We start from the raw sequence: 23594 nt of genomic DNA, 5'->3' as shown, positions 1-23594 counted from the left end.
TTATGAAAGGCAGATCCTGCTTAACTAACCAGATTTCCTTCTATGACAAGATGATCCACTTAGTGGATGAAGGAAAGGCTGTGGATGTTGTCTACCTAGACATTAGTAAAGCCTTTGACACCCTTTCCAACAGCATTCTCCTGGAGAAACTGGCTACTTACGACTTGGATGGGTGTACTCTTTGCTGGGTAAAAAACTGTCACGATGGCCAGGCCCAAAGAGTTGTGGTTATAGAGTTATAATAGTTGTGGTTATATTGTGAAATAGAGTTAAACCCAGTTGGTGATCGGACACAAGTGGTGTTGCCCACGGTTCAGTTCTGAGGCCAGTTCTGTTTAATATCTTTTTCAATGATCTAGACACAGGAATAGAGTGCACGTGCAGTAAGGTTGCAGACGTTACCAAGTTGGTCAGTAGTGCTGATCTGCTTGAGAGCAGTAAGGCTGTACAGAGGGACCTGAACAGATTGGATTGATGGTCTGAGGCCAGTTGTATGATGTGGAACCAGGCTAAGAGCCAGGTCCTGGACTCGTGTCACAACAATCCCATGCAATGTTACAGGCTTGGGGAAGAGTGGCTGGAAAGCTGCCTGGCAGAAAAAGGACCTGGGGGTGTTGGTCTACAGTTGGTTAAACATGAGCTGGCAGTGCACCCAGGTGGCCAAGAAGGCCAATAGCATCCTGGCTTGTATCAGAAATAGTGTGGCCAGCAGGACTAGGGAAGTGATTATCCCCCTGTACTGGGCAGTGGTGAGGCCACACCTTGAATATTGTGTTCAGTTTTGGGCCCCTTGCTACAAGAAAGATGTTGAGGTGCTGGAGCACATGGAAAGAAGAGTAACGAAGCTGGTCTAGAGCACAAATCTTATGAGGAGCAGTTGAGGGAACTGGGACTGTTTAGTCTAGAGAAAAGGAGGCTGAGGGGAGATCTTACCACTTTCCACAATTACCTACAAGGAGGCTGTAGTGAGGTGGATTTCAGTCTTTTCTCCCAAGTAACAAGTGACAGGATGAGAAGAAGTTGCCTCAGGTTGTGCCAGGGGAAATTTAGATTGGACATTAGGAGAAATTTCTTCACTGAAAAAGGTTGTCAAGCATTGGAACAGGCTGCCCAGGGAAGTGGTCGAGTCACCATCCCTGGAGATTTTTAAAGACATGTAGATGTGGTGCTTAGGGACATGATTTAGTGGTGGACTTCATAGTGTTAGGTTAACAGTGGGACATGATGCATATTCAAGGTCTTTTCAAACCTAAATAGTTCTATGATTCTAAGATTCTTTTCTAATATTGGAAAACGATATCTGAAGCTCAAGGAGATGTCTGACTCATTGCATGGAATTAATCCATAGGGTTTAATATTATATTTATATTTATATGTAAGCAACAATATACTACTTGCTAAAAAAGTGTGTCTTTCTACTTTGTCCTTGATGTTCCAATATTTTATTTAATTTCTAGTTTTACTATGTAATTTGTCATGGAAGGGCATGAAAATCCTAATGGCAACATTCTGGTGAGAATGATGTTTTACATGTGAGATAAGAAATATCTTCAAGTGTAGCAACTCTTTGGAATTCTATTTTCTGAATAATTAAAGCACCTTTCAGATTACTGATACCGAATATTTCAGAGGTGGTTATCCCCAGGGCTCTTACAGAGGCATTCAAAGACTATGTAGTCAAACATTGCTACTTGGAAGGGAAACAGGAAATGAATATTTTGTATTACTAAGAAACAGGTGTCCTGGCATTACACGCCAGGCAAATGCTGCGGGAAAACAAAGCACAGCTTTGGGAAAATGTTACAAACCAAGCTGCCAGTAAGCTTATGACTTGTTCAGTACTCAGGAAGTGTTATGGCAGGCCAAATGTGATTCATGGGTTGTATTCTGATCCAAGAATTTTCTGCTGATGGTATCGAAACAAGTAGTGTTATCTGTCCTATCTGATAGTAAAGAATCTTTATGAGAAATTTTTTTAAAGCATTAAATGGTAACTATGAGTGTATCTACTTAGTTTCCCGTTGTCCTGGGAATAGGTTACAGAAATGGAAATTTTTTAGGATCAGAGGTCTTGCTTCTTGCTTTTTAACAATAGAGAAATCTAAAAATGAGTAATGTATTCTAAAGTATTAACTCTAATTAGATAAAGTAAAATATCTCTTAAATAGTTTCAATTTTGCCTATTACAAAGGGGCGAAATATCTCTCTCCTATGAAAAGGAGAAAAGCACCAGGTCAGGTTGTTCACCTTTGACTGTGAACTTCACAAAAATAACTTGGAAGTGGATGAAAGGTAATAAAACATCTGGAGTTGAGAGCTCTAAAAGGATCTGTAAGGGAATTAAAACAGAATTTGGTCATTTGAATACAAAACTGCAATCTTGAAAGTCCTACTCAGCAAATATCTGGACCTAGAAACTTAAACTCTATAGATAACTTGCTTTAGTTTTGGGTTTGTATTTAAAATTTGTATTTAAATTTTATTTTGTTTTTAGAATTTTAGTTCTGAACTTGACTAGAAATGTATCCACCTTGGCAACACTGATTGACTCAGCAGCTTTTCATACTAAAGCCCTTTGGAAAATATGATCCAGATATTTCTAACCTGAGCTTGATGTAATCAAAAAGCATATGCTCTTGAAGCATGCCCTCCAGGTCAACTATGTTCAGTGAAGTTCTGTAAGTTTCTTTCAAAACAGAGAGGAAATAGAGATTAATCAATCAGCAGTAACAGGTCATGAGAACTTTAGGTTGAATTCCAACCTCTGCCCCTGTTTCTTGTCAGTTTTAATCTATATACCAAGAACAAGCCTTCTGTAATAAGCTAAAAGTTATTCTCAAGAAAAATATTCTCAGTGCTTCTTGCTAAAGTTTCCTTTTCGTGCAGCAAAATACTCCACTCAGGGAGAAGGAAGTTGCTTCTCTTGTCTATTTGTTTTAGAGTATCAATCAGAGAGATAAGGCCTGGGTTCAAAGCCAAGATCCAAAATACAAAATATTGAAATAACCATTGGAGCAAGGAATGGAACCTAGTGCTGCATGAGAGTATTCTACATTAAGAGACAGAGTTATGCATTTTCTTTATAGCCCAGTGAATCCAAATTAGTTTCTGCAAAATAAAATAGCTTCAGCTGCAGAAAATGACACTGCCCCATTGCATTTAGTTCATTGTCTTCAGCAGTGGGAGAATTCCTGTTCTAAGCAGAGAAGAAATTAAATTCCCCAACTTCCCATGCTCATATCACCTGAGCAGTTAGAGATACTGTGAACAGCCTCATTTGTTTCCTTCTTTCTGTTGCTATTCTTTAAAGAAACAGTGGCCTTTTCCTCCATGTAGATTCTGTTCACAATTTGAATACTGAAAATGACTTGGTAGCATCCAGGTGACTGACTTAGGAGAAAACACAGCAGTGGAAGCAGTCAGTAGGCATGTGTTCCTGTGATACTAAGGCTTGATACTGACTGAAATGTGATTCATATTTGAGTTTGAAACATTATCTTATAGTCTTTGGAACAAATAAATTCCATTATGGAAATTATTTTCCTAGTTTCTGAGTAACATATTTGCTACTAATTTGTCATTTTTTTATTCCTTCTAACAGCTGGTTCCAAAATATTAGTGAAGGACCCCAGACCAGCTTTGGGAACACCAAGTCCCAAACTAAGTGGTAAGTACTTTGAGGTACATGTGGTTTTAAACAATTTCTCTAGAAAACACAACAAGAATCTATTTAGTGAGACTGCATTGAATGACTTAAAATCAATAAAGAGTATTAGGTTAGGCATTACCTTAACAGAAAAAAAAATTATGAATTAAATTGCATGTGCTCCAGCACCTCAACGTCTTTCTTGTAGTGAGGGGCCCGAAACGAAACACAGCATTCAAGGTGCGGCCTCACCAGTGCCAAGTACAGGGGGATAATCACTTCCACAGTCCTGCTCACCTCACTATTTCTGATACAAGCCAGGATGCTATTGGCCTTCTTGGCCACCTGGACGCACTGCCAGCTCATATTCAGCCAGCTATCCACTAACACCCCCAGGTCATTTTCCACCAGGCAGCTTTCCAGCCACTCTTCCCCAAGCCTGTAACGTTACATGGGGTTGTTGTGATACAAGTACAGGACATGACACTTAGCCTGGTTCAACATCAACTCCTGCCAAACTTGGTGTTGGCTGCAACCTTACGGCACGTGCACTCAATTCCTGTGTCTAGGTCATTGAAAAAGATATTAAACAGAACTGGCCCCAATACTGAGCTGTGGGGAACATCACTTGTGTCCGACCACCAATTGGATTTAACTCCATTCACCACAACTCTTTGGTGCTGACCGTCCTGCCATTTTTTCACCCAGCAAAGAGTGCACCTGTCCAAGTCATAAGCAGCCAGTTTCTCCTGGAGAATGCTGTTGGAAAGGGTGTCAAAGGCTTTACTAATATCTAGGTAGACAATATCCACAGCCTTTCCTTCATCCACTAAGTGGGTCACCTTGTCATAGAAGGAGATGTGGTTAGTTAAGCAGAGCCTGCCTTTCATAAACCCCTACTGACTGGGCCTGATCACCTCGTTGTCCTGTATGTGCAATGTGCTGGCACTCAAGATGATCTGCTCCATAACCTTCCCCAGCACCCAGGTCAGACTGACAAGCCTGTAGTTCCCTGGGTCCTCCTCTGACCCGTCTTGTAGAAGGGTGTCACGTTTGCTAACTTGCTAATTTAAATTGCTTTACATAAATACTTCATTATTAGCCTTCAGCTTAGTCATTAAAAAAAGTTAATTTGAGCCTAGAGAAGGTACTCTCTCCAACTCTGGCTAAAGTTAACTCCAGTTTTAACCGTTTTGCCAAATAAGACTATCTTTGGATGTCCTGACTAGATCCAAGAGAAACGTTTCTCTGTTCACTGAAGAGACTTTTTGAAGAGAGAAGTCTCCTTGACTAAAATTAGCCTTTGATTACAACCTTATGAAATGTCTAACAGGTTCTACACTACTTCAAAACTGTGTTTGCCAATGATGTGCTGCATAGTAGTCATATTACCAGTTTTTTCATTCAGAAACTTTTTGTAAATTGCAATTAATTGTAAACAAAGTACATAAAGATTAGTTTTACATGATATTAGGGAAATAAATTTCAGGCAGATGAACAAATCAACAGTATCAGACTGTTTTCACCATGCTATTTCCTTGCTTGCAGTTTGCAGGCCCAGTATCTAGGTATATTGGTTTTATGTGTTTACTTTAAAAAAAAAAAAAGTATGCATATATACCTATACATATACAATTAAAAAACTAGGAAAGATCTTTTATCTTTCATGAGGAAGACAACCTGTCTCTATGACCCATAAACTAAATGATGAAGGAAGACTGTTGGGTGTTCCAGTGTGCCCCAGTCTTAAATTTTGGGATATCTTGAGAGAAAAAGGGGCAAATATTCTTCCGTGTTTATCTGATACGGGATGCCAATGTGCACACAAATCCAGAGCTTTAAATTCAGAGTGAATGACTCCAAATAGTGCCAATTTTACATTGTGGTTATTTGTTATAAGACTAGATTTGACACATTTCCTTTGGAAAGTGTAGTAAATCCATCCTAAGTTATCTTCAATTTAATTGTTTAAATAGTATCTCATGTTAAGATTTTCAAGATTTGTATGTATCTGTTTTTACTGGATAGGTAACTTTTTTTTAACCATACTGTTGCTGGAATAGCATTGCTTAAATTAATCATTTTATAGATGGTTAATGATAAGTATTTAATGTAAGGGTATAAATTTAGGATTTTTATTCTCCCTGCAGTCTTTGATCTCTGTTTAGTTTTAAATTAGAGGATTTCTTTTTTTTTTTTCGTAGTGAAGCTCATAATGTTTTTAAGCATTTGAAGACAAAACTTCTTATATAAATTTTTCATTAGAAAAAGTTACTAGATAATAAAGAAGATGCTTACAGTCTTTCAATGTCATTTAAACATGCTTATAAAGATTTTGATATCTATATTAATTTCTGCAAAATTTAATCCTAGCTGTATGTCCCTGTCAGCATAGAAAAAAAATCTGCAATGAGAGGAAACTGATCTTTTCATTACAGCTCTTAAATTAGATTTTGTGAAGTTGGTTTAATTTTAAGACATCTCTGTGTTTGAGGAAAGGAGCAAATGAAGGTACAGTTGCGGTTGTGTTCTACAGTACAAATATATTTCTTTCATTAATGTTCTTGCCAGATTTCTATGCTTTATGTGTGAAGATTATGCTTAATAGAGTTAAAAATAGAGAAGATAAAGAAAATGCTAATGGTTATCATATATTTTGTTGAATACTTGACTTCGTAAGTATTAAATACTGCAGAATGTATTGAAACATGTTTGATGTCTGTATAGTTCCTGACGATGTATTCGCCCAAAATTATATATGGAAAGGATCTTACAATTACAAAAGCAAGAAACAGCCCATGACTTTGACTGTCACCAGTTTCAATGCAACTTCAGGAAGAGTAAATGCGACACTTACAAACAGCAATATGGAATTGCTGCTATCAGGTATGGGACTAGAAAATAATTTCAGTTTAACTTTGTCTACCTTATATGCATTGGTTCCCTGTAACTTTATGTATAACACTTAAACTTTTAACATCTTCTGGAAACTTTCTTGGCTTTTCTAAGAAATTTTAATTCTATTTCAGTGCCTTTTCAAAGGAAGGGATTTTTCCATCTTTATCTTCTCTCCTCTTTTTTAATTTCCCAGGTTTTTATTATATTTGAAGTTAATAGTCAATAAGGAGTGAAAGAATTATCTTACTTCTCATACTTCTTCCATAAATATTATAAATAAACTGAAATTACTGTTCCTGAGATTTTCTAAATTCTTAATCGTACAATTTTCCTTCAATAGCCTATTAATGGCTAATAAGCGGTATGATGAGATTGGTATGTGTTACCTAGCAAGACAGAGATACCGAATCAACATGATGAGCAAGGAGAGATGACACTTGATAGACTAGCTGATATAGTTAAAAAAAAAGTAGCTACTTTTCATGCTGTCGTTTCAGAAGAAGCTCTTGATTGCAAACTTGGTTTATGATATTCCACAGTCCCTGCCACACAAAGCACTGTTGCCATGGTTATTTTGGCACTATACAACACAGTTGTTTATGCTGTGAACCATCAGCAGAAACTACAGATATGGCTTGACGAGCAAGCAAACAGATATACTGTAAAAAGTGTTTGAGTTTATAGATTTTGTTTGTTTTTCAAAATCTTGTGAGTCCCTTGGTTGAGACATCTCAGCCACATAGACAATGGGCCTGTCACACCACACGAGTGACAAGCTATAACACAGGGGTGTGAATAAGCGTAAAAGAAACACCTGAAATCCATATTATAACTCAAAATATAATTTCTTGAAATTCGCCCTCTGTCTACAACACTTTTTACAGGGGCTGAAAAAGCCTAAAAATCGCAGGTATGTATAGGCTGGACACTGCTGGTTTTAGTCTTTTTCGCCACTTAAGGACCTCTTTCTCTGAAGCAGTTTAACATCACCCTTTATCCTAAAGGTGTTATCAAGGACAGAAATGACAGAACATTAACTTGCTGGGAAAAAAAGAGGGGGGAAAAGTTCAGCCCATGACTTTCTGAGAATGGTGGTCTACAGGAAGAATGTAATGGGCCAAAGAATCCATCTCTGTTGAGTTCTTAGTTTCTAGTATTTGGTGGAGTGGTGAATTTTTGTCACTAGGTTTGTCTGTTGAAGTTATTTTGTAGATGTCCTTTGAAGAGTCACGCTTGAGAGGCCATAAATAGACTGAATGTTTCATAGAATATTTTCTGACTGGTAACCATGCTTGTCTTGACTGTCTGTGTTGAATTTACTCTATTGTGTGATGTCTGTTTGTTTCAGCTATGTAATTTCTATGAGAGTATCAGGTGCAGCACATGTAGTATTTCATATTTTTAGAAATGGTAAAAGTAAAAAGCTGTGTTTTCTCATCAAAACAACCTCTTCTTCCAAATAAAAAGGTTTCCTAAATTTGAAACAAAAGTGATTACAAATGCCCTTTTTTTCCTATTTTGCAGGTAGAAAACTGGGATCCTGTATATTGAAAGAGTATCTTAGGGCCAGGGAAGTAGGAATGGATCAAAAAATACATTTAGATGCCAAGAGTCTGATTTCTCCTTTACTCAACTTGTAGTTTTCTGAAATGAAAACTGGTTCTCTCCCCATGCAGCACTTACTGATTTGCATTCCATCATTTGTTGCATCTTTTTTCGCTTCTTTTCATTTTGACACCTGTGCTTGCTGTAATTATAGTATACATGTCTGCCACAGGTTAGAAATAGGCATGTTCTTTTCATCAGATTAGCATGAGTGAAAATAACAATGCTATTACAGAGATTAAAAGAAGAGAAAGGTACAGCTTTTACTTGCTTTTTGGCTCAGATTAAACACTCTCTTGTACACTGAGAAACCAGTTGCCAGCTGTGAGGAAGCACATCAACCTTTCACCAAGAAACGCTTGCGAATCCACCGTTGTAAATTAGTAGAGAACAGTGGTGCCTTGGTCTGTGGGAAATTTGTTCTTTCTATGCTCTTGAGTGTACATACGTAGTATTTATGTCCATGTACACACCCCACAGCCCTCAGCCTCATGCAATTATTTACTAATGTACCTTTATAAGATACATCCATGGCAGATGTAATTGATTCCCTCCTCAAGTTCCAAATGACTTCTAGATCCACACTCTCCAAGCTCCTGAAGTGACCAAACACTGTGTGATAATGTTAACGCGGTGCCGAAGACAAGAGAATAAACCCTGTCTTACCAAGGCACATTCATTTGAGCTCAGTGCAGTGTTAACACAAAAGTAAGTCTGCTTGTTGACTCTGAGATGATTTGTATGAAATGATACCTCCTATAGAGCCATCATCTATCCTTAATGTGGAGGAGAAGGCTTTTGTTCTGTGAATTCAGGCTTGTAAACGAGAAACGTGAATTAGGAGTCTCATTGCTCTGTCTCTTACTGCTGCTTCTGAAGAGAGCTAGGAAGTTTACATCTTAATCTGAATTGAACTTTTGAGATGGCCATCTTGCTGTAGTCTGTACTGAAAGCCTAGAGTGAATAAAGTAACCGAGATGACAAATTTAAATGTCTTTTCTGAGTTGGGATATATCTGGGCATGTGATCTGTTTTCATGTTATAAGTTTTAGTTTTCCTCAGATTAGCAACCAGCAAGACAGATGTGACCATGCTTTTTCTTCTCTGGAATTCGTTTTAACATAACATCATCACCCACTATTTTATGCTGACCATATATACAAAACTCTAACTATTGGTCTGAAAACTGCTGTCTCCCAGGGTTGTCTCTGCAGCAATGCAGTCCAATATTAAGATATTTTGTTGTGCCAGCATTTCCTCCTTCTCTACCTTAAGATGCAAAGAGCACTAAGTACCTGAGTATTTCATTCCTTCTGCTACTGTGTTAGCTAGTGGTTTTGTGTGGCCTTAGCTATATTTTTTTTCACTGGAGAGTGTGGTGGGTTTACCCTGACTAGATGTCAGGTGCCCACCAAGCTGCTCTATCACTCCCTCTCCTCAACTGGACAGGGGAAGAAAAATACTACTGTCGTGGTTTAGGCCGCTGGCAGCTAAACTCCTCACAGCCACTCACTCACCCTCTCCCACCTTCCGGGGATGAGGAAGAGAATTAAAGAAGAAAAGAAAAGAGACCCGTGAGTTGAGATAAGAACAATTTACTACTAGTGCTACCAATATATATATGTACGGATATGTACAAGGATAAATATATACAAACGAGTGACGTACGGTGTAATTTCTCACCACCCCTTGACCGAGGCCTATCTCGTCCCGTAATAATGATCCCGAAACAGATAAGTCCCAACACCACAATCCCGGACAAACAGGAGGCCCAAAAATAGAGAGTGGGACAGGGAGAGCGCTCTGAGAGTCTGAGAGTGAGAGTCCCGGAAGAGCAAAAGCCCTTCTTTCCGACTGTCCCTCATTTTTATACTGAGCACGACGCTGCATGATATGGAATACTAATTGGCCAGTTTGGCCCTTAATCCTAAATCTAAGTACAAATCGTAAGGAGAGTCGTGGACCTCCCATCCTGGCTGTGCTCCCCTCCAGCCTGTTGTGCTCCTCTACACAGGCAAGAACACGGGAAGCTGAAAAGTCCTTGAGACCTCAGTGCCAACTATAAACATCAATGTGCTATCACCGTTCTTCTCAGAGCAAGTCTCAGACTAAAACCAAAACACGGAGCTCTTCTAGCTGCTAAAAAGAAGAGCTAACTCTGTCCCAGCTGAAACCAGGACAGTATCCACCCCTTATTCGATACCATGCACGTCATGTTCAAACCTCACATATACACATGGATACTATTCCCTTAGTCCATGGGTCATCCCTTCAAAATGTGTGTTGAGTTCATTTAGTCCATAAGTCCGGTCTTCATCTGTTATAGCAGTCTCTCAGGACAGGAAAGATGATGTGGAATTCACTCAGTCGGTAGAACGGATGACGTAGTCTCTGTTGCATGTGACGTCTGGAGCTCATAGTTGGTGTATTCGGCAACAGTCCATGTCCGCAGTCTGCAGGTTGAAGATGTTGATCTCGAGGAAGTTGCTGGGTGTCTGGAATCAGTTCTGGTTCTGTTGAAGTTCATTCTTCGTTAAGCTGGATGATTCTAAATATAATGCCATTAGTATAATGTGACAACCGTAGCAATGATGGTATGCAGTGACAGGGTTATTTAGCAATTAATATTACACAATTCAATTCATTTTATCATCTATTTTCACCAAACATCAAATCCCCTTGAGGTACACATCGAACTTCCCCGTCCTTCTGCATCACCCACCAAGTGCAGCCAGGTCCTTGAGCAAAAGCAATCCCACTAATGGGTTTACCTTTACCCGAGGCAGGAATAACCCAGACTGTCTTTCCCAGTGTGTTCCTCATGTGCACTACAGAGACTTTATCTCCTTCTACAGTACATAAAAGTTCTGATTGGGTAGAACCAGCTCAATTGGCAGATCCTCTAGTGTTGACTAACCAGGTGGCTTTTGCTAAATATGTATCCCAATGTTTGAAAGTTCCACCACCCGTTGCTTTCAGTGTGTTTTTTAGCAGTCCATTATATTGTTCAGTCTTCCCAGAAGCTGGTGCATGGTAGGGGATGTGATATACCCACTCGATGCCATGCTCTTTGGCCCAAGTGTCTATAAGATTGTTAAGGAAATGAGTCCTGTTGTCTGACTCGATTTTTTTCTGGGGTGCCATGCCACCACAAGACTTGCTTTTCAAGGCCCAGGATAGTGTTTCAGGCAGTAGCATGGGGCACAGCATAGGTTTCCAACCATCCAGTGGTTGCTTCCACCATTGTGAGCATGTGACGCTTGCCACTACGGGTCAGTGGAAGTGTCCACCCCTCGATCACAAGCCCATCTGTGTGTTGCATCTCTTCCTTGATGGCCTGAGGCATCATGGGCCCAACGAGCTAGAAATTTTTCATCTTTGTGTTGCCAGTCCAGATCCACCTGAGCCACTTTAATCTTTACGGCCAGATCCACCTGTTGATTGTTTTGATGTTCTTCAGTGGCCCAACTCTTGGGTACGTGAGCATCTGTGTGACCTACTGTCACGTTTTGAAGTCAAAACGACCGGTCTGTATAATAAGGTCAAAAGTTGCTGGGACTTTTGTATGTATCTTTGGCGAGTACATCAGTTTGGTAATACTGTAGCCCAACCTCCTTATATAAGGGCAAAAGTTCCTAGAACCTTTGAATATATAACTTTGGCGAGTACATCTGGTCGGTAGTACTATAGCCCAACCTCCTTATATAAGGGCAAAGGTTCCTAGAACCTTCGAATATAATTTTGGCGAGTACACTGATTCGATAGTACAATAGCCCAACCTCCTTATAATAAGGGCAAAAGTCTCCAGAACTTTTGTATATATATATAAGATTTTATTGGTGACAGGATATAGATTCGTAGATAGCCGGTGATAGTGACTGACTACAAGAACAACTTTAATTAAAATACTGCAGTGATAATACTAAATAGCTAGCAAGATGTTAATAAATAAGTGCACATAACACAGAGTTCTTACCCAACAGGCGTCCCTATGAGGGGGGGAGAAGAGAGGTTCAGCCCGTCGACTGATCCCGGACGTTTCAATGGAGGGGCTTCTCCCTAACATCCCCTTTGTCTTTTGCCATTTTATACCTTTTTCGTTTTTTTTAGGTGGAGCTGGAGTGACTCTAGTCATACATAACTTTATTAGGATTCGTGTAAATTTCTCTTGTGAGGGGTGGTCGCAGCTCGGAGGTAGGTGGAGGTGTGATTTGGTAGCTAAAGTACACAATTTCGCCATCACTGCTGAGGCAGCAGTTGTGATTCATCTTTATCTTCACCAGGCACCCCTTTTCTCTGATAACAGGGATGAGCTGTGATACCTCCGTACCACTCTACTCCCCATTTCAAGGGTATAACGTAGGCCTTATTTGCTATTCCTTATCCCGGATAACAAGGATGAGCCGTGATACCTCCGTATCACTCTACTCCCCATTTCAAGGCTATTACGTAGGCCTTGTTTGTTCCTGGGAGCAGCGGCTGTGTCTCATCTCAGAGCTGCTCTGATACTAGTTTATGTTGAGACGTAGCTGAATTTCGAGGGACAAGGTTCTCCCATTCCCCTCTGATTTCAGTTATTTTCCCACACCTACTTCTACAGCTAGCTTCTCTACCTATGCAGCAATGTCCTTCCACAATGGGGAAAAATTTCTAGCTCATTGGGCTAGTGCACACATCAGTGCACTATCATCTTTCTTCTCAGGGTAAGTCTCAGACTAAAACCAAAACACGGAGCTCTTCTAGCTGCTAAAAAGAAGAGCTAACTCTGTCCCAGCTGAAACAAGGACAACTACAAAAGGCTCATGGATCAAGACTAGATATAATCTAATTAGATTAGATATAAGGAAGAAATTTTTCACTCTGAGGGGTGTGAGGCACTGGAACAGGTTGCCCAGAGAAGTTGTGGATGCCCCATCCCTGGAGGTGTTCAAGGCCAGGTTGGATGAGGCTTTGGGCAACCTGGTGTAGTGGAGGGTGTCCTGCCCATGACAGGGGGGTTGGAACTAGATGATCTTTGAGGTCCCTTCCAACCCTAACCATTCTATGATTCTATGATTCTATGATTCTATGATCAAGATAAGGACAGGGAGAGATCACCCACCAGTTACCATCATGAGCAAAACAGACTCAACTCATGAAAATTAATTTAATTTATTGTCAATCAAATGAGAGTAGGATAATGAGAAATCAAACCAAATCTCAAAATACCTTTCCTCATCCCTTCCTTCTTCTTGGGCTCATCTTCACTCCTAAATTCTCAACCTCCTCCCCTCTGAGTGGCACAGGGGGACGGTGGATGGGGGTTGCAGTCAGTTCATTAGATGTTGCCTGTGCCACTTTTTCCTCCTCATTCTCTTCTCTTGCGCCAGTGTGGCCCCACCCATGAGAGACTGTGAACTTCTCCAACATGCGTCCTTCCCATGGACTTCAGTTCTTCATGGACTGCTCCAGCGTGAATCCTTTCCATGTGTTCTTTTTATGGTGTGAAGTCCTTCAGCAACGGACTGCTCCAGCATGGGTCTCCCATGGAGCCACAAGTCCTACCAGCAAACTGGCTCCAGCCTGGGCTCCTCTGTCCATGGGTCCATAAGTCCTGGCAGGAGCCTGCTCCAGTGCTGGCTTCCCACAGAGTCACAACCTCTTTCAGACATCCACCTGCTCCAGTGTGTGGTCCTCCATGGGCTGCAAGTGAATATCTGCTCCACTGTTTATCTACATGGGATGCAGAGGGACAACTTGCCTCACCATGGTCTTCACCATGGGCTGCAGGGAATTTCTGCTCTGACACATGGAGCACCTCGTCTCCTTCCTTCACTGACCTTGGTGTCTGCAGAGTTTTTTCTCTCACATATTCTCACTTCTCTCTTCTAATTGCTGCTGGTGTCGCACAGGGTGTTTTTTCACCCTTCTTAAATATGTTATCACAGGGACACTACCACCATCACTAATTGGCTCAAACTTGGACAGTGGCAGGTCCATCTTAGAGCCATCTGATGTTGACTCTGTTGGACATGGAGGAAGCTTCTGGCATATTGTCACAGAAGCCACCCTTGAAGGCCCCCTGCTGCCAAAACCTTGCCATGCAAACCCAATACAGAAAGCCAGTACCTTCTCCTGTGTCTCAGTGCTGTCTTCAGCTCTTGTTCACATCACAGAATTTGGATGAACATAGCAATTGGAAATGATCAAAATTAAGGGTACTGCTATGTTACTGGAGTTTCCAGTTAATGAAAAGAGTTATAGTTTAGTTCATACATAGCTAACACATCTATTCATCTAACTGAATCCAGTCTGAATTCATCCACATTTGTTAGTCAATAAAAATTAAATTAAAAAAAATGAGAGGGATGAAAGCCAGTGTTTAAGTCTAATTTGTTTACAGCATGGTCTGTTCTGTAATGTATTGAGTCAATCAATTGGTGAACTTTAATTTCAGTTTGATGGAATTTTATGACAGTTGAAGTAGAATTGTTTGAGTTGTTTTTGTGTTTTTTTTCTTTTTCTTGATTTTGCTTTTCATTTTTTTCCTGTTAAATTTTTAGCCATCATTAGCTTTTGTTCATATGCAGTGCAATACAATCTTGCATGATTTTACCAATAGAAGACTTCATAGGAAATGACCAGTAATTTCAGTGCTCTGCCAGAAAGGAAATGATCATACTAGAGAGGTCTTCCATTTAAAATCTGAAGTTTTAAACTAATAATTGATAACAATGTTAAAAAATGTAGGGGAAAAGTCTAGATTGCATTTTCAGTCTTCACCATTGTCTTTGTAAAGGATGATTAGATCACTAAGTGTATCATACTGTTTTATTTTCATTCTCCAAATTAACGAATAAGGTTGAGTTCTAAATATTTCTTCTGCAGGAATGAAAATGAGCCAATTAATTATGCCTTCAAAGTAAATAAGGTTATATACAAGTCTTATTATTTGGAAGAAAGTGTGTCACAATATTGATTGATGAAGAACAATTCCATTTTGGGGGATATTTTCAAATTTAGAAATTTTTAATTTAGCACCAGCTTTGGAAAATAATTTAGATGTGGATGTTCCTATTATCACCTTCTTTATCTGATGCATAAATTACAAGTATTGAAAGTGGGGGTGCAAGGTTCAAATACACTTTGCCTGATGCAGAACAGTATTTTCCATCTGAAATCTGGAATCAATCAGAAATGTTTGTTCTATCAAAGCCTCGTTACCATAACTGTTAAGTAACAGCTGTGTATATAGGGTTTGCCTTCTGTCCTCTCTACACGCTAAGCTAAGAACAGTTTCTATTGAAATCCTGTGTTAATTGAAATAATTTCACAAAAGAATGTATCTTGCTCAACCAGAATGTTGGTAACAATGATACCTATTCTTCCTGTTTCCCTTATTTAAGGCAAGACATTAAATGCTTATTTCTTAAAGATGAAATTATTTCTCTACTCAACACCAACATAATTTTTTAAAACTATATTCTACAGGAGTGTATAAAAGCCAGGAAGCTCGGCTAATGCTCCACATATATCTCATTAAAGCACCCTCCCATACATCTGTGAGCAAGTTGAAAGAGGAAAAATGGGCTATGGATGGTTTTGTGAGTATACTTCTGATACAAAAGAGAGAGAAAGGTGTTTGGGTTTTTTGTTGTTGTTGTTGGAAATCATGCTGGTGTTCTACACACAAAAAATCCTGAGACATATCAAATGGAATCTTGTTAGCAATGCTGATTCTTTAAATGAAATGAAAATTTTACTGTGAGATATAGGAGACCAGTCTGAGGGAAAATATGGTAATAGTCATACTGTGTAGGCACAATTGTAATGCTTGTTTACACAGAAGTCTTTCTCTTACTTTTCTTTGAATTTTATTCTAATATATAAAGAAATGTTATCATCATGATAATATAATATCAATTTCTAAACAATATTACAGTATATAATATTTATATATTTTTATTATTATTAAACTAGCAGTCATATTTTACTTTTTGGTGATATTTTTAGAAATACCATGAAAAAGCTGACCTATCAGAATCATTCTATGATTCTATGATATGGGGAAAATAAAACAGATTGCTCCAATTAAGCATTAAGCCCCTTGGAGGTTCTGGGACTGTGCTTATTCTTTAAAAGGGAGAAGAAGAGAACACATAACTGAGAGGAGGAGAGGTGAAGGAGAGAAGTAAAAAGAAGAAGCAACATCCCAGGTGGCTGGGATGTGTTTAAACCATGAAAAGAAAGTCCCTTTAGAGAACAGACAAGAAAAACAATCATCACCCAAGATAAGGCTAAGGCTGGAAAAAGCTGAGTGTGTTGGGGGCTTGAGACACTTTATTTGCTGGAAAAGAAAGTAGATCTTTCAGAAGAGAAACGGCCTAAAATAATTTAAATGATGATGAACACTTTATACACCATCTCATTTTTCAAGGAATCTGTTTTTATATGTTTCACCTACTAATAAAGCACTACAGGGATATCAACATGGGTGCAAGTGCCAAAAGAGGAGAAGTGTACATTGAAGTGTACGCATAAATTCACATTTGTATAGCTTGTGGCACTGATTTAATAATAGTTTTAAAAAAAAGGTGTAAAACCAAAACCAAAGCAAAAAACCCTAAACTGCTTAAACAATAAATATGCTGGTAAAGGGGCATAACTCCCTTGGTTTGTACAAAATTTAGGCTTCATGAGCATTCTCCTGAGGTGAAAAAAAATCTGGTAAAGCAATAACTTTACTTTCAATTTTCTAAATGTACCAAAGTACACAGTATAGTCCCTACATTCCATATTCTATATACATACTGTTCTTATTTGACCATTTAATTATGTTTTTTAATCTTGGAATAGCTCAAACAGGCTGCTTTACACCAAACTAAGAAATTCACCTGAGAAATGCACCCTTTCTTCAGTGAAAACATAACTTCAGATCATTGCTGAAGACTTACTGTTGCCTTGAGAAAGGGAAGCTTAAGGGAAAATCTTGAAGGAACCTGCCTCAAGACCACTGAATTTAAACCTTAGAACTATCCTGGGAAGCAAGTACCTGTAAATTTGAATACAATGTGTTAGTTTAAAATGTACTTACTCTAATAATGGAGATCTTCTTCAGATTACAACCCTTTCCTCCCTCCCATAAGCCTTGTAGTTTATACTAGCATACTTTGCTCTTGTACTAAAGCCTCATTCAATATTCTTCTGGTCTAAAGCTGTATAACTAATTGTTAGGACAGGGACTGAGAAAGAGCAAAGGAACTAACTGTCAATTAAACGCGAGGTCTTTTTTATTTACTTTTAAAGTAATTATTAAAACCTTAAGACTTACATCCTTAGGATTATCTACAATATAACTTTTGCCATCTACTTTCTAAACAAATCTCATAATTATGAATTATGTAAGACGGTTAGAAATACTGACATCCTGAATTGCCAGAGACTTTGTTTTGTTAAAATTGTTTTTTAATTATTCAAAAAATAATACAGTTAAAGGCAGTAGAAGGTAATATATGTGACCATAAGCCACCATGTCTAAGCCGTGCTTTTATCAGTTCTATTTTTTTTTTTGAACTGCAAAGATTTCCTAGGAAAAAAGAGAGTGTTCTTCATGGGGAATAACAGCTAACAGTCAGGCATATTAGGATATCTCTCTTCCTTTTAGATCTTTGTAACATACTTATCCCCGTTCAATTCAGAGTACTTTTTGTTTACAGGTTTCTGCTGAACCTGATGGAGCAACATATGTTTTTCAAGGATTCATCCAGGGTAAAGATTACGGACAATTTGGACTTCAAAGATTAGGTATTCAGCAAATTCCAAGTTTTTGCGGGTTCATTGTTCCATATTCTGTTTTATTACATCCAGTAGTATAAGGGTATCTGAAGAAAATTACCAGTATTTTGTGGAATATTGAGATATTCATATCTGTAAAATCTCGTTTCAGTAGTACTTACAAAGAGTATTTTGTCAGAAGTTTTAAGGGCCTACAGATGCCTTGCAATGAACTGCTTAGTTTAGCTATACATTTGTAATGTTTTGAGCAATATTTTTTCTATGAATACGTGTAAAATGCGTTTAGTTTCATATCTTGATAACTATTGGAAAGCCCATGTTATAAAATGCTCTGCTAAACTGATCTCTTGCTCATGGTGCTGAAAGCATTTCACTTAAACATTTGCTAGAAGAGTGAAACTGCTAAATATTTGTAAGTAAATCTTTATGTTACTCTTAAGAAGAACAAAATCTTACTTAGTTGACAAGCATTTATTTTCTAAAAATTGACTTCTTGGTTCTATACATTCAGTTCTACACCAAATTAGTTATCTTTTTTTTTTTTCTTTTCTTGGAGAAGACAGCTCTGGTAACAGAGAACAGAGCTCTGCTAACAACATTCTGTTGTGCTTTTTAAGAAAAAGATTTTTGTTTACTTTTCTGATACTGTCTTAAGATATCTCTCTTTGAACAAGAATTTCAATTTAGTTAGTAGCAGATTATCGAATGATAAAATAATATTAAGAATGTCTTATAAGAGGAATTACTTTTCACTAATGTAATGGCTCCTTAGATAGAGTGCTTCTGATAAAATTCCTATATGTGTATGCAAAAGTAGGTTCTTTCAGCTGCAAAGGATTGACAACTCTTATTTTATTCAGTAAAACCAGGAAATTCTTCAATTCTTGAATGTGCTGGAAATATTTAGTAATGAATGTAAGAAGTAAAGGCTTTATTTTTTTCACAGTTCTGAGTCATAGTAAAATGCACTGCTTGAGATCTTGATTTTCACTGTATTTGCATACGGAAACTATTTAAAAAGAGATTTTAGAAATATCTTTATCAAGAAACATTTCCTTTAAATATTTAAATATTTGAAAGTTTATCTAACAAAAATTAAAATTCAAGACTTCCTTGATAAAGTGTTTTGATAGATTCTTACATAAATTTTATTTCTTTATTTGATTTTAAGAGGGATTTTTCTTTTTTTATTTTCTTCTTTTTTCTTTTTTCTTTTTTTTTCTTTTTTTTTTGTAGTTGTGAGATTCTTTTTTGTAGTATATTGAAGGTACTTTTTATTGGTTTATAACTTCTAGGAACAGAATGGTTAACTTAAGTTTAAATTCTTTATAAGAATTAATTGTAGTCCATACAGTCAATAATACAGTTAAGGACAGATTTACCATCATTGAACAGATTTTGTTTAGCATGTTTACCACTTCATTTTTTCATGCACACAAGCTCAAAAGTAGTTTGTCTGAAACAAATTCTTTTGATTGCTGTTCCCATACAATTTTCCTCACATTTAATTATTTTTCTATATTTTAGTATATCAATTATCTTGAGTTTCTTTTTTTAAAAAAAAATTCTAAATATTGCCTTGCAAGATCAAGAAATTCAGAAAATATTATGACCTATGCAATTCTTAAAAGATCCAGTTCAAAGCTTAAAAATTAACTTTGAAGTTGTGTTGGTATTCCTTTCCTTACATTAAAAAGGTGTATATCTTGCCTGTGTAGATGATATAGATAATGTCCTCCTCAACCATTCAGCCGATCATATTTTTATTTTTTCATCAATATCTGGCTTTAGTTCTTCACAATCGTTCCTACCTCTTTCACTCCATGTATTAATAGCAACACCTAATGAAATCAACAAGATGAATTTTCAGTTTGCCTTTTCAGGTGATTTACCCTGTTCCTTGCAGGGGGGTTGGACTAGATGACCTTTGAAGGTCCCTTCCAGCCCTAACCATTCTATGATTCTATGATTCTATGATTCTATGATTCTATGAAATCACGTTTGCTTCTTATATATGCAGTATTTATGAATTTCTGAAATATACAAATATAATCAGTAATATAATCAATCTAACATATGCATTATAAATTTGACCTTTTGTAACACAGTACCTTAAAGTGTACCAATAACATCCAAAACTCGAATCCCATACAGAATTTCACAGTAAGATATTTGCTGTATCAGAGTATATGTATTGTTCTCCCTACATTTTGCATCCACTTATTAATCAGAATATGTTATACCACACTATATGTACTTTCCAGGTGGCCTCAGCATACAGCTATATGTATACAGCTGAACATATTATGATAACCCAATCACAAGGTGTTATTGAATTCCAAATTTTATGGATTAGTATGTGCAAGGGGTAAGAGACACATATATTACTTTTTTTTTTTGTATTATTCTTTTTAGGTCTTAACATGTCTGAGAGTTCAAATTCTTCTAATCAACCACATGGTACAAATAGTAGTTCAGTGGCCATTGCTATCCTTGTGCCTTTCTTTGCCCTTATATTTGCTGGTTTTGGCTTTTATCTTTATAAACAAAGGTAAGTACAAATTATGCATACAGAATTCTTGTATGGCGTGGTGTTTTATTGCCTTCAATCTTTGTTAGCTTAAATAAATTTTTCTGTAAAACCACAAAATGTTTGCAAATATGCATGTAGACAATTCTTCCTACCTCCATTAAGATCTGGCATAATGACTGATAGATCAGTTTATTGTATTGTGCTATAGTTTCATTCCTACCTATTTAAAATATAAATTTCTCCCTTTATGATAACAAAATGTAAAGTATAGATTATTGGCATATGGGGAATAATATAATGAATAGATTTTATGTGTACTTACAGTAGATTTGTCTGCATTTATTTTTTTTGCTTGTGACAGAATTATGAGTCATATCTTGAGTAATTTCTTTTAATATCTGCTCTATTCATTGGCTTGCAAGTATATGCAAGTGTCATGTCATTGAGACATTATGGAACTGTTTCTGCATCTGAAATTATTAGTTCATATGCAATTATGTTACATAGCCACCAATCGTCTTAATTTCATTTGTCTAAGTTCAACTGCTTTGTTCATGTTGTTGAGACCAGTACTAGTTCAGTGTCAAGTAATCTTTTCCTATAGCTTTAACGCGTTAGGTGACTAAAGAAAATCTAAACACTTTAATGACAAGACAATTCATTGTCTTCTAACTGTCAAAATGATGATTTACATCTGGTAGCCTGACAGTAATAATTGTGATATACTCTACAGGATAACATTAGTTTAAAACACATAGCATCATTTTTAAATGGTGCCATTTGTTCTTGAACTGCTTCAGAATGTAAAAAAATGCTCATGTAGGTTATTTATGCATTTGCTATTAACTGTATGCACTTGTCTTTATATATTATATTGCATTTTGTATAACAATATAGATAAAACTTTTTTCAAGGGATTGAACTTTGACATTTTGAGTTATGTAGTGAAAAAAAAAATGTTTTGGCTACAAAGTCATTCTTGATAAACTTGTTGAGTCTCCAAAGGGAAAAAGAAAATCTCAGTCATCTGACTGGGGAATTATTGTATCTTTACAAGATTTTGTTGTACTCTTAACTATTTATCATCTGATCATCCAAGTGGAAACACCTACCTCTTCTCAGATTTTTACTAAATTTTTAAGTGAATATAATTTTAGATTTCTTAAACTTTGATAAAGAGAGTACTAGTTCTTAGCACCAATACTGTGAAAAAAATGAAGATGTTATATTTAGCTCCCATCATTGGAATTGGGATCTACATTCTGTTCAGATTCTTAAACCGCAGTAAGGAAAACTGCAGTTACATATACTCTGTCTTTCTTCTACAGGACTGCACCTAAAACACAGTATACAGGATGCTCTGTACATGAAAATAATAATGGACAAGCTGCTTTTGAAAACCCCATGTATGACACAAATGCAAAGTCTGTGGAAGGGAAAGCGGTACGATTTGACCCCAACTTGAACACTGTTTGCACAATGGTATAATGTGGTAATGATACGTCTTCAAAGTCTGGAAATTGACACACAACACAGTGCACACACAGTTCACAGATTAAAAAAAAAAAAAAAAAAGAAATTAAAAAAAATAATTAAAGCACACTTTTCAGGATATACTGGGTCACCTTTTCCTGAGGATGATAGACAAGAATGGGTTGTGATTATTTTGGTTTGATTTTGTTTTTCATAAACTGGATCAGATTTCTTCTTCGTGTACATCACGGAAAGTTTAAAAAAAAAAATTGCTGCACTCCATGAGTGCTACTCACAGTTTATTTGCTTTTTTAAAAAAGGAGGTTATTCTAAAACATAAAACATATTTGCATATATTGGAGGAGCATCCACTATCAGTATTTCTGTGCTTTATAAAAACTATAATAGAGGGACTGGGTTAAAAAAAAAAAAGATATAGGTAGAAAATAAGAGCTATACTTACAGGAGACAATAGGTCACTGACTTCTCTTTAACAGTCATATGCTACATCTTTCTCATGAGTTTATACCTTTTTTTTCATTTATTCAGCCCTTTTAGTATTTTATTTCTTCTCAGAACAGCAAGTACAACTTAATCTTTTCACGTCACAGAAGAGAAATTTAAATGTCATGTTCTTATTTAATTAATTTCCTTCCCATACCTACAAATGGTAATGTTTCTACATTTCTTTTGTCAATCATACAGCTAGAAAAATTTTGCAATCAAGAAGCTAGTATGAATTGATCTTTGTCATGTGACTATGTTCCTTACTGTTGAAGATCATTCAAAAGAGTGACCATCTCACATTTTTTTCAAATGTGAAAACATATTTTGATGATATATCCAATTAAAAAGTGCAGTTTACAGTAACATTAGTAATCAAATTCACATATTAGAAATTTAAGAGTCCATTTTTCAGTCCATGCTAATTAAATCTAGACTATATCACTTCACTTTATTCCTTCAGCGTTTTGTCAAAATGCATGCACAAAGCATGGCAAAATCCCATTGAAGTTGATAGATTCTAACAGACTTCAATAAACTGGATCAGATCTACAAGGCAAGAGGAAGTTATAATTTGGAAATACTGTCTTTTCACATCTATTTTATCTATATATTCCATACTTACGAAAACAAATCCTTACAGCTAATGATTTAAAATTGAATATATTACCATAGTGCAATGAAAACAAAAATACTTAAAATATATATATATATATATATATATAAAGCCATGATTTTATTAGGGACAATCCATTCATTTTAGGGACAATTCAGATTCCGCAGCCCTCAGATACAAGTTTTAGACATTCCAGAATCACTTCTAAGGAAATGTAATTTTCAGTTTTACGATTATTTCATGTCAGAATTGTTCAGTGGCAACTCAGTAATTTATTTGATGTAGGTCATTGTCTTCCATTCATAGCATGACTCACAAATGCTGTGTGTTAGCCAGTGTGAAATATCTGTTATTGTCCCTTTCAGACATTAATAATTCTGTGAAAATCTAAACTTTTTATTACCGTAATAGAGAGTGCCTACCAAAAATCATTGTACCCAGGATTGCTGCTTGGATTTCTATAATGTTTGATGAATTTCTTATAAACCATTTTACAACACTTTGTTTTGAATATTCATACAACTCTGTCAAACTGTATTCTACTA

The 23594-nt window shown here is 36.8% G+C and overlaps 1 protein-coding gene across 4 annotated transcripts in view; it reads left to right on the top strand.

The window, feature by feature from the left end:
• Positions 1-21944, top strand: part of CSMD3 (CUB and Sushi multiple domains 3) — a 737988-nt gene extending 716044 nt beyond the window's left edge. For all 4 annotated transcript variants that reach the window (XM_086609528.1, XM_086609527.1, XM_086609526.1 and 1 more), the window contains 6 exons: positions 3602-3667; positions 6374-6532; positions 15620-15732; positions 17845-17932; positions 20339-20474; positions 21785-21944. In XM_086609528.1, coding sequence (XP_086465654.1) covers positions 3602-3667; positions 6374-6532; positions 15620-15732; positions 17845-17932; positions 20339-20474; positions 21785-21944 — 722 coding nt within the window. The remainder of the gene's footprint in view (positions 1-3601; positions 3668-6373; positions 6533-15619; positions 15733-17844; positions 17933-20338; positions 20475-21784) is intronic.
• Positions 21945-23594: the final 1650 nt, after the last annotated feature.

The sequence above is a fragment of the Tauraco erythrolophus genome, chromosome 3 (genome assembly GCF_009769465.1).
Source record: "Tauraco erythrolophus isolate bTauEry1 chromosome 3, bTauEry1.pri, whole genome shotgun sequence".
In the NCBI taxonomy this organism is placed as follows: Eukaryota; Metazoa; Chordata; class Aves; order Musophagiformes; family Musophagidae; genus Tauraco; species Tauraco erythrolophus.
The sequence above is the reverse complement of the archived record's forward strand: the minus strand, read 5'-3'. Positions and strand labels throughout refer to the sequence as shown.